This window comes from Molothrus aeneus, chromosome 12, assembly GCF_037042795.1.
Source record: "Molothrus aeneus isolate 106 chromosome 12, BPBGC_Maene_1.0, whole genome shotgun sequence".
Lineage (NCBI taxonomy): Eukaryota > Metazoa > Chordata > Aves > Passeriformes > Icteridae > Molothrus > Molothrus aeneus.
In genome coordinates, this window is record NC_089657.1 from 2,459,488 (window position 1) to 2,471,700 (window position 12,213).

General features: G+C 41.3%; 1 protein-coding gene across 3 annotated transcripts in view; it reads right to left on the reverse strand.

The window, feature by feature from the left end:
• The window catches only part of LOC136561650 (contactin-6-like), a 130,939-nt gene that overhangs the window by 52,903 nt on the left and 65,823 nt on the right, over positions 1 to 12,213 (reverse strand). For all 3 annotated transcript variants that reach the window (XM_066558056.1, XM_066558055.1, XM_066558053.1), the window contains 2 exons: positions 9,773 to 9,868; positions 1,202 to 1,405 (listed from right to left, as the gene is read on the reverse strand). In XM_066558056.1, the coding sequence (XP_066414153.1) occupies positions 1,202 to 1,405; positions 9,773 to 9,868 (300 nt within the window). The remainder of the gene's footprint in view (positions 1 to 1,201; positions 1,406 to 9,772; positions 9,869 to 12,213) is intronic.

The following is a 12,213-nucleotide window of genomic DNA, read 5'->3' on the forward strand; positions in this document are numbered from 1 at the left end:
CTGCAATCAGAGTTTGTGCCAAATTGTTAACTTTGGAGCTGAGGAAGTGCAGCTTTGCTTTGTGTGATCTGCTGATGTTATTGAACAGCAGAGCCTCGCAGTGACAGCATTATTCCATGCTTTATTTATTTATTTATTTCTTATTCCATAATGCACTGCTGAGTTTTGTTTATCCTCCAAATCCAACTCTGCACAGACTTTTGTGACTGATTGTTGCCACTGCTTTGCAAACAGCACGAATATATTGAAACTTAGGTGGGCAAACTCCCAAAACAAACTTTGTGTACAGATTTCCACGTCTGCATTTCTCCCCGTGAACATTTAATTACAAATGTTGCCAGGAAGGCGTTGGTACGTGTGCAGGGGAGTTTCTCACCTTGGCAACTCAAAGCAGCTCTCTGGATTTGATATTTGAGCTATAGTTAGGATGACAAATTTAGAAAGATTTGTTGGATTTAAACCTCAACACAGGCACGAGGTGGGAAATAATATTAATGTGCCATGTGACAATCTCTTGTTGCTCAGTGACATTGAGAACTTTCTTTGCGTGTTCACCTCCTCATCCCTGTCCTTGCCAGCTCAAACACCACTGATGCCTTAGGATTTCAGCTTTTCTACTTTCCATCTGTTTGGAATTCTGTAATTCTTTAGTGTGTAACTCCAAACTCCACACTCAGTGGGAGCTGCTGCTGCTTCCCCATTTGGGGCAGACACAACAATTCCTCTGCAGGCCTGGCAATCAAGGACACCTCACTGCCTCAGGGCCCAGAGATGGGAACAAAAGGGAGCTGGGGGAGCCAACTTGGGCTCAATGACTTCATTACCTGAAGCTGGAATTGCCAGATTCACCCCCAAAATGCAAATGGACCAAACTTATAAAAGTGTGCAAACCCTGACCCATGGTCCATTTTTGGGTGTAGCCCCTGGGGGGCTTTGTCTGCCCAAAATGTACCTGAAGCCCTTCAATAAATAGAACAGTTTCAATAAATAGATCAGCTTCAATAAATAGAACAGCTTTTTATTGCCTTAATTCTGTCTGGCCTCTGTTTTAGGTAATCCCGAAAAGGCATGGTCAGTGTGGGACCATGCCCTGCTGCAGAACCTTCGCTGGGGCAGTTTTCCCTCTGTGGGGATGAATTCCCCCCGTCTGTAGCGGGATCAGCTGGGGTTTTGAGGCAGCCCAGCCCCTCTGTGCACTCACCATCTCCCCTCAGGCTGAGGGCAGTGGGGGTTCCCCACACCTGGCGCTGAGCCTCGGCACTGCTCACGGCACACGTGTAATTCCCAGCGTCCCAGGGCTCCACCTTGGCCAGGTACAGGTTTCCTGTTGCCTGGGACACAAAGCGCCGGCTGTCTTCCCCAAGGTGCAGGGTGGTATTGTTGAAGATCCACGTGTAGGACAAGGCTGGAAAACACCAGACATGCGTCACACATCCCTCCCAGCGGGGCTGGCAGGGGGAACGAGGGAAAACCACCGGGGAGGCACGAATTAGCACAGGCCAGGTGTGGCATCCACATTCCCTGAACGCGATCCCTTCAGCCGGGGCTTTTCTCCTGGGAAGCTGAAAGGCAGCGAGGGAGGCCTCAGAGAAAAGGAAAACAATTCTTATCTCATTTGCTTCTCCTGGGTTTTGCTCATCTGGAATGTGTTTGGGGATTGTTTACCCACAGGTGATTGTTTCATTGGATTCTGGTGTGAGTTGTTTTGAGTCATTGGCCAATCAGGGCCAAGCTGTGCCAGGAAAGAGTCACAAGTTTTCATTATTACCTTTTTAGCATTCAGTAAATATCCTTTCTATATTCCTTATCATAGTTTACTATAGCATTCTTTAATATAATATAGTATAATAAATAGTACTACTACAAATATTATTATTATTTCTACAATAAATAATAATATACAGTATATAAATATATAATAAATAATAATTTAATAATAAAATATAAATAAATAATATATAGTATATAAATATATATCTTCATATACTATATATTATATTACTATATATTATACTATATAATATATAGTATAATATCTATTATACTATATTATATATAGTGTAATAATACAATAGTATAATAGATAATATATAAATAATAATAATACAGCATAATTACTTAGCCTTCTGATAAGATGGAATCCTCCCCATCATTCCTTCCTTTGTCAGTGACCCTGAATTTTACAATAGCCAGGTAAGCATTGCTGGAGTTTTCAGCTCATTTCAAGCCACTTCAGGAGGTCACAGCAGTTTCTGTCCCCCACTACTTCTCATTGTCCTGCCTAGCCTGCTCCTAAGCAGGAATGGTGGTGGGTGCTGCACTGGTGTGGGAAAGCTGCTTTAGTAATTAATTTCTGTTTATGGCACTTTCCCTCTGAAAATCCAGAGGGCAAATTGCTGCTTGCTGCTATAGCTCCTTTCTTCACTCTCAATATGGAAAAATTAAACTGGTAGCAAGGAGCTTGAACACTGGATTTTCATGGAGGGATGAGCTGAGCTGCACAAAGGTATTTTGGAGACAACTTTAAATTTGATCCTATAGCACATTTGATAATGAACATCCCCTAATCTTCCATACTTCTTGCCCTATCCTCACTTCCTGCCCCTTTTCTGCCCCCATTTCCCACATGGTGCTCCACAATGCAAATCTTTATAATGTACATCTATAAGACCAGGAAACTTAAAACTGATTTATTTGACCAGCCCACCCTGGAAAAGCAGATATCCTTGTGAGTTTACCATTCCCTGTTTTTTTGGGAAAGACTTCTGGGCCAAGCCTCGGGCACTGAGGAGCAGGTTCAGAGCTGGTGCCCCAGTGTGGGGTGACCCAGGGTGTCCTGCCAGCCCCTCTCTGCAGCTGCTCTGCACCCAACAGCAGGAGCAGGACTCAAACCCTGTCTTTTACAAGCCACAGTAAATCAGAACTTTCCAAATCCACCAGTTTAGCTCCTCTTAATTAAATGCATAATTCATAAGCTAACAGTGTTCTGCCAACAGCTTCATTTTTACACATTTCCCCCATCAACAACCCCATTCCAAAAAGATTATTTACGTTGCTTTCCCCCCCTCAGCTCCAGCTTGGGAGCACTATGGTAATAAGTCTGCAAACTCCAGTAGTTTTGTGGAGTTTTATGTTATCAGCTTCCAGCATTTTAGGACTCTCATTAGAAATGATGCATCTCCAGGGAGCAATCAATGACACTTTCTATACTTGGCTAAATCCTGCAACGGGCTCCCTTTTCCTGCAGATAATGCGAAACTTTGCCGTGCTCTGCAGTAAACCTGGGAGATGCAGCAATTCATCCTCAGTGTGTGCAGGCCCACGTGCTCACCCACAAGATCAAAGCCACACTTTTGCATATTTACCTTCCCTTAGGCTTGGAGGTGCCTTAATGCATCTGTTTATTGAAGGAAATCTGGGGATGGAGGGGTTTTCCTGCAGGAAGGATCAGAAATAAGGATGCAGCCGTGACGTGATCTGTCTTGCAGAGACACACAGACTGTTTCCCTAGCTCAGGAACAGGTTTTGCTGACTGCAGACTGTCTGGGCAAGCAGACCAAAGTGTGCAAAATTCTGATTTCAACTCTTTTTTTTTTTCAAGGTCTCTTAGCTGCAAGATGGGGACTCTACAGAAAACGCTGAAGATTTGCAGGTAAATACTTTAATCTGTGTTCAATTAAATGTTGTCCACATTTCTGTGGAAGAAATACCTTGGATCTGCCTTCTCCCCAGATTTCCCAAAGCACTGAGGGCTGGTACCCCAATGTGCTTTTCCTGCCAGCTGGAATTCTTGCCTTTCTCCTTACTCAGACCTGCACTAAGGCACTTCTGGACAATAAAACCACTCAGAGTGCTTGGACCTGACATTTGGATGCCCAGATTTCCATGCCAGGATGGCTTATCCAAGAGAATCTGGAAATAATTTTAAGAATCATTCATAGGGAAAAGCAGTTTGGAATTTCTCTGCCAAATTCTGGTGGTGGCAATTACAGAGTGAAGAAAGCCCTGACCCCCTCTAAGGGCATCCCTGTACCTGCCCAGGCTCCAAAAGGATTCTCAGGAAGGATCTTTAAAATATTTTATGGCATGGAAGCAAAGCCAGCCATGGGAGCAGGTGATGCAGCTGAATTCTCTGTGCAAGATAGAATAAAATAAAACTCTATTAATGCCAACTTTGTGCTACACAGACATTCTTCAGGAGGTCAATCTGTGAATTAATTAATCAATAAAAGAGAACCAGACCTTTTCTGTCCTGATTTCTGTTCTCAGGGGGCTCCAGCTGACTTCATTTTCTCAAGTTTCTCCCTGTCTGCTCCCCACCATTGCTTCAGGGGCTATTGATGAATTTTCCCATTAACTGGGAACAAGCACAGTCGCCTCTTAGTCATATTTAAATCCTTTTTCCCCCCAGTATGAGGGATACAAACACTCCCCCTCTCCTAGCAGCAGGTTCATCATCACCCATCTGCAGGCCATCCTTGCCTAGAGCCTAATTCAGCTCCACTAAACTCTGTAGAAACCCTAATTTTAATTGACTTCAGTGGGAGTTGGATGAAATCTCAAGAGGAAGGAGCCAAACTTTGGAGATTGAACTCTTTTTTTTTTCATGCTTTTAAGGCATAATACCAACAACCTACTCCCTTACTCAGTATCTTTTCTTGGAAAGTTACTACAGCAACAGGTAATAGAGTAAAAAATCCAGAACTGTGTTATAAAATCTTTCATTTTGGGTCACTTGGAATAAATCAGATGAGCAGAGCCAATGAATGGGCCAAAAAAAAGGAGAAAAAGCCCTTTGCTCTCACTTTTATGGCAGAGCAGGAGTTATTTTATAGTGCTGCAAGATTAGGGTGTGTTTATTTGGGTTTCTTTTTTTTTTAATTTGTGGTGTCAGTGTCCCTTCTCACCCCAGAGACCCCAAAATCTGGTGAATCCACCTTCCCTTCCAGGTGGGCAATTCCCGAGCTTGGCCAGGCTGGAGAGCATCTCCCACCTCTGTCAGCCCTGAGAGTTTTCCTGCAGAGCCCGGCTGGGAAAGAGCTGATAATCGTTCCTGATGTACAGATCTGGGGGTTGGACATTCCATGCTTCCCTCAGCCCAAGCAAACCCAAATCAGTGCTGCTGGGGCAGGCTGGGCCCAGGGAGGGGCCTCTCCCTCTCTGGAGCTGGATTAAAGATTCATAAGGAGCAGAGAGAAAGGGACTCCCAGCCCATGACTGAGTTCTAGAAAGGGAGAGACACCTCAAACCCTCCCTGTCAGATTCTGCACTTTACCAAGTGCAGCGTTTCATAGAAAATGCAGAAATCAAAGGCCCTTTCTCATCTCATCTCCTCCCATCCTCTGCACACACCCAGTTCCACGCTTCACCTCCTTCCCCAGCCTTCTGCAGGCTGAGAATTAGGAAATTTTATCCCCCCCCAAGCAGGTCCACAGGGGGCTCCTGCATCCTTAGGAGTGTTTTGGGGTTCATTTATCCTCCCTACAGCAATGTCAGCACGCAGGAAAGCCCAGAGCCTCCATCCCCCTCCCAGCCCTGGCAGCTCTTCCACACCAATAAATGCAAATGCAGAGTGATCCTGCTGCTCCTAACAAGATTAGCAACTTCCTTAAAGCTCTGCAGGGAGCCAGCTCGGAGGAAACAGCCTTTAGATCAGGCTTCACTTCTGAGGAAATAAATGAACAACAGTCCACCCCACAGTCTTGTGTCAAGTATTACCATTTAGGCAGCAGCTTCTGAAGCACAGGCAGGTCAAGCTCATGTGTAGCTGCAGAAATTAAAGCTTCTTCCAACTTCCTCCCTCCATGCCTTTCCCTACCTCAGAAATCTCTAGAAACCACTTTTTTTTTTTTTCCCACCAGTAAAATATTACTATATTACAATATAGTGAAATATTACTATATGTTGATTACACAGGGGGAAAGGGCTGACCTTAAGAACTTAAAGCAGAGCTGGGATGAGGTTGAGGAAGAAATCCAGCTCACCTGGTCCCCCCTGCCCTGCTGAGCCTCACTAACAAGCAGTGGGATGGCAGAGCTGAGCTTGGCAAGGTGTGGAAATGAGGCTCATAAATAACCAGAGACACCAGGGCATAAAATAGTGAGGAGGGGCGGGCTGAGGGAATAAAGGGGTTGGGCTGGGTCAGGTAACCTGGGGCAGCCCTGCTCTTGCTCTAAAAACTAATTACAGGCTGCGATTTTTTTTGTTTGTTTGTTAACTGTAATTTTTAATGTCCTAATTGATCTAAGGTATAAACTTGGGTGGGTATTTTTTTCTTTCATGCTTGTGTTTGATCAGTCCTGAAAGTCCTAATATTAGTTCACAGCAATATAGAATTCTCTTTTTGTTCTCTGAGATGCTTTAAAGCTGATGTGAAAGCTGCTGGAGCAGCCTTTTTGTACTTTTGTTTGTTTGCTTGGTGGGGTTTGTTTGTTTGTTTTTGGTTGGTGGCTGACTAATGGATTTCTGTCCTCTATTTAAACTAATCACTCATTTCTCTTGTACAAAAATAGGTTAGCAGTGCTCTCAGTTAAGAAACCAGCACACAAAAAAGAAGCAGCACATCTTTCCTTGTCACCTCTATTGGGAAATTAAGTTACATTCCAATTGAGCTTTAAATATTTTACATATTTTTGACCATGGCCCAACACTTTAGGCGTCTGATAAGCAGCTGAGTGTCCTGATGAGCTCTGCAGAGTTTTCCTGTGAGCAGGAGGTTTAACTCCAGTCTGCAGGACCAGACAAACTTGGCAACGTGAGAAACAGAAGTGAGACACTTCCCTAGAGACCATGAGGGGTAGAAACATTTCTGCAGCCCATTCCATCTTCTTGATGTTATATGGGAGGAATTGAATTAATGAACCCTCCTTGTTTTCCATTCTATTATTTCTGTTCCTCTTCTTCTATTGTTATCCTGACTTTTAGAGGTTGGCAGGAGGTTTTACCCAGTGCTTCCTATTTCAAATTTCCTATATTAATAGCAGCTGCTTCAAACAACTGCTGTACAGAGGGTTCCTGTCTTCCTTCAAGTCATTACATCACAGGAAAGGCAACTCTTTCCCTGCTGGTAGGGCTTATCTTCCAAATTCCTTGACATCTCTCTAATTCCTGACACATTTAAAGTGCTGCACACAGCTCCTGTAATGTGAGCTGGGAGCACAGTTTGTAATCCTTCCTCCTGTAGGTATTGGGAGGTAGAAGCAAGGGTTGCAATTAAAAAACCCTAAATATACAATCCTTTTTCAACAAAAATGACTTACCAAGCATCTTGAAATAGCCTCTGCCTTGTCATGGCTCACACCATGTACTCCATCCCCATGGTAAATCATTTTGGATCCTGAACTGAGTGTTTAGGGATGACAAAAGGACTCAGGCTCTGTTCTCAGGGGCCTTGTTATTACAGGGAATGGATTTCCCAGGTTGGTCAGCAGCTCCCAGCTGAGGAACACTCTGGGGAAGGCTTTGCTGGTGGATACCATTTTGTCACCTCAATTAATCTGGGGGGAGCTCACCTGGTAACTATTTATTTGTTCTGAATGTTTTCTTCCCCTCCTTCCTATTTGTCAAATCATAATTTTTCCCTGCAGCAGGAGGGAAACAGATAGTTCAGTGGCTGCAGGATGGATGTGTTGTCTTTCTGCCTGTCCCACTGATACATTTGAGGAACTCTTGGAAGCCTTTCGTGCCCTTAAGGACCTTGTTTCACTTCATCTCCTTGATTATATCCTCCTTTCATATGGCTGTAAACACCCAGTGAGCTGACACTTCTCTCCCTAGGACTGGAGGGGTTGCTGGTGATGGATGGGGTTTTCTCCCTCTCTGAAATACTGCCTCCTCTTTCCACATCACTATTCACCTTCTCCTGGGAGTTTGGCTCATAACTCTGTTTCTTTAAGAAGGATTGAGGGTTGCTGGGAGCAGGGCATGGAAAACTGCAGCTCCTGTGGATGTGTGGTCACTGCTGCCAAAAGCAGAATGTGAGTCATCCAAGAGCTGCTTGTTCTTTAAGGGCAGAACACGACAATTTGGTAACTATGTCACTGATATTTCCCCTCTGCTAATAAATACTTGCTTTACTTGGGTAAAATTTCCACCTGGATTTACCCCACCCAAAAGGAAGATCCTCAGGGACTTATGGTGAGCACCCCCAAGTAATTAATCAGAAAATTCCTTTTCATTCCCCATCTGAAGCACTGACAATTCCTATGAAACCTGATCTGGCCCTCCTTTAAACAGGCAGTTCACCTCTCTAGAAGCCCCTTCCAGTCTAGATTGTTCTCTGATTCTCAGGAAGGGATAAAATCAGGGGTTCAAGAGCAGAACCCAAACCTTCATGTCTGATGCAGGATTCAAATGAGGGCACTGAGCAGCAAGCACTAAGGGGAAAGGAGCCTTTCCAGGCAGACCTGGAGTAGTTTTGGTGTAGGAGGAAATGCTGAGGGCTGATTTTCTGCCATTCCATGAGGACCAAGGCCCTGGGATAACCAGGAATGTCAGCAGATCCTTCATGCTGTCCTTGCTGTGTCCCAAGGAATGACAGGTCACATTTATCCCTTGGGTTTTAGAGTTTTTTCTGTTCTGTTTTGGTGTGCCTCTTTTAGCTTTATATTAAGTGTTACTGGGACCTTTTCACAGGGTGGTGAAGACAAAACAATCCTGTTCTAGCTGGGGACTCAAGGACAATCTCTTCAAACTTCAGGCCCAAAGCATAAACAACGTGAAAAGAGGAGGGTGAATCTTCATCATTTGAAGCTATTAATTGGACAGTTGGCTTCCCTATGCAAATGGACTAAAACTTATAAAAATGTGAGGTCTTGTGACCAAGCCCTCTTTTGCTTCCATCTTGGAGCCACCTGGGCAAAGCCACAGCTGTGACTTGGGTACTGCCAGGGTGTGGCCTTTGAAGGCACTTCAATAAATATCCACTTTATTCCTCTTAACTCTATCTAGCCTCTGTTCCAGCTCCTTAAGGCATCATTACTCCCTGATGTAATAATAAAATAATAAAAACAATGAAATAAAAAAAAAATTAAAATAAAATTAAAATAAAATAAAAATAAAATGAAAAGAAAATAATAATAAAAATAATAAAATAATAATGAAATAATAAACCTAAAATAATATAAATAAAATAATAAAAACAATGAAATAATAAAAATAAAATAAACCTAAAATAATATAAATAAAATAATAAAAACAATGAAATAATAAAAATAAAATAAAAATAAAATAATATAAATAAAATAAAATGAAAATAAAATAATAATAATAAAAATAATAATGAAATAAGAAACCTAAAATAATATAAATAAAATAATAATAAAAATGGGAAATAATCAATATCAATAAAATAACAAAATAAAAATTTAAAATAATAAAAAGTAATAATAAAAATTAATAATAAAAATAAAATAATAAAAGAATATAAAAGAATAAATATAAATAAAATTAATAGAATAAAAATAAAATAGAATAATAATGAAATAATACAATAATAAAAATAAAATAATAATAAAATAATAGGAAATAATACCTATCAATAAAATAATAAAATAAAAATTTAAAACAATACTAAAATAATAATAGAAATAATAATAAAATAATTTAAAAAGGCCCTGAAAAAGCATGAAGCCAGCATCTTTTGAAGGAACAAAATCCAAATTTGTCGTTAACCCTGGTAATTGATGCAGGAGCAAATTCCAGTGCTAATCCCCCAGGGAACTCTGCTCCTCCTGAGGCAGAGCAGGGGCTGCTCAGGCCGTGTCCATCGTACCTCCGTGGTGGGGGGGAGTTCCACAGAGCAGCACCACTCCTTGGCCCTCTCTCACTGACACCGGGCTTCTCGCTCTCGTCTCGAAGTTTTCCAGGTCTTGAGGGAGAAGGAGAAAACAAGGCCTGGTTATTGTCCATCAGAGTTATTCCCAACTGCATCCCAATTTATCCAATTTATTAACTCAGGAACAGACACATGTTGGACAGCAGAATTTAATTTCATGGAGAAATTGTATGCAAGGATAGCTTGTCCAAGCTGATATAGTGGAATTACAGGATCATTAAGGTTGGAAAAGACCTCCCAGATCCTCCAATCCAACAATTACTGAGTCCTTTGGCATTCACAAAATGTTTATTCCTACAGCATTTCTACTGCAACTTTGGGAATTTGTGTTTATAATTTCTATTTGCAAAGCCAGTCTATTATTCCACTGCTTTTTCCAGCATCATTTTTTGGATTTTCAAGACATGAGTTAATCTACATGAGTTGGAAAAAAAATGCATTTTGTTGTGTTTCCTTTTCTATAGAAATAGAGAACAGCTGTGTTCTATATATACAAGTGATAATTAAAGATCAGCAGGACTCCCACAGAGTGTAGGTTTAAATGATGATAAAAATATGTTGTTTTCTTTAAGACTCTGGGCTGGCCCAAACTGGCTGCAGTGCTTGGATATGTTTTAATTGCCTTGAGCTTTAGCACTGGTTTTAGAGGGGAGGACGAGAGGACTTCCAGTGGGAAATCTCCTGTCCATGTCCATCTCCCACAGGTGATTTTTATGGCTCTTAATGTCTATTTTTCAATCTGCTGCTTCCTCATGTTTCACGGAGATGTTGAAGAATTATCAGCTTGGTTCCTGTTAATTCAATTACAAAACATGACACAATAGATGTGCTTAAAAAAAAAAAAAGATTATTTACTTTTTGATCCAGTTCCCATCCTAATGAGAAGCCTTCCCATTTTCTTAGAGCCATTGGGGAAACGATTGCTCGAAACTCATTCAAAATATGCTTTAATACAATAAATATCAGCTTCCCCTTAAACCTCTTTATACCGCAGAGCTGTAAACTGCCTGCCCTAAGCTCATTTTATTTACCTTGCTGCAGATTCTTGTTTCAAACAATTGTTCCATTTTTCATCAGCTGAACACCAACCCTAGCCAGAGTTCAATAGAGAGAAACAGCCCTCGTTGGTCAGAGCAATAACGATTACTACCTGTACAGCCTCAGCTATTTATGTCAATATATCAATTTTCTCCCCCTTAGCTGAACTTTCCACAGTTAATTTTTCTTTTCCTCCTCTTCATCTCCTGGATATTGGTCTCCTATGAAGACATTGTCTGCTCAGAGGGGGCTGGATTGAATTAAGCACCTGTAGCACCTCCTCGTGCTGTCATAGCACAATAGATGGGGGCTGTCAATACGCAGGGAAAGGGTTTTAAACTCTGATGTTCCTTTAATTGCCTGCTGGCTACAGCTCTGCCTTGGATTATGGGTAGTCCAAGGGGGAATAAAACACAAGAAAGGCCAAGAAAAATAGAAAAAAAAAATCATTTATTTAGTTGTAGTCCATCCTCTAATTCTAAATAAAAGAGAAAATAGTGGATGGGTGTAATATGGTTAATTAGAGTTTGGCTTCTTCAGTCTCTGAATTTGTGGAATTTATTTACTCATTTTGAAAATTCCATCTGAGAAATTTTACCACATTTTCTTTCTTTCCTGGAAATTGTTTTCTGAGAAGAAAAAGGCCAGCACCAAATATTTGTGTGGAAAAGTGGTCCCTGGAATTCCTGTCAAGATTTGCTTGGGGTGCCTGGTCTGAGGCTTTGTGCCCTGGGACAAGGAGGGAAAAGATCCTCAAATTCCCATATTTATTATATTAAATTAAAAAAAATTAGAAAGGTGCAAAAATTCAGATTTTTTTAGGGTTCAGGCACTAATAACAAAAATGGTCACAGTTCCCTTTCCTATCTCTTTCCTTCAGCTGCTAATACAAAACAAATTGAAATTTCTACTTAAAAATAGAGTTAACCCCACTAAAAACTCTGGGGCAGTATGGAAAATCTTTGCACTCTAAGGAATTCTTCCCAACATTTTCACTGTGAGAAATCAGCCCTTTTTTTTTTTTTTTTTTTTTTTCTGAGAACAAAATTTCAGTTGTTATGAGACATCTGAGACAGGAGGGAGAAAAAATAAAGGAAGCGCAGTGCAGCAGGAGGGAAAGGTTTTCCTGACAATTGAGAATTAACTGTGTAATACCTCGCTCTGAAATGGGAATAGATTTTGGAAAGTAATGAGCTGCTAGTAGCAATTTTTAGTTTAATGACACAATATGTCATGTTATCAGTTTTACTCTCATTTTAGGTGCTGTGTCACCTGTCCGTGTCTCTCCATTAAAACCGTGACGAGTGTCCCTGACTGGAATAATTAAAAGCAGGAGGATG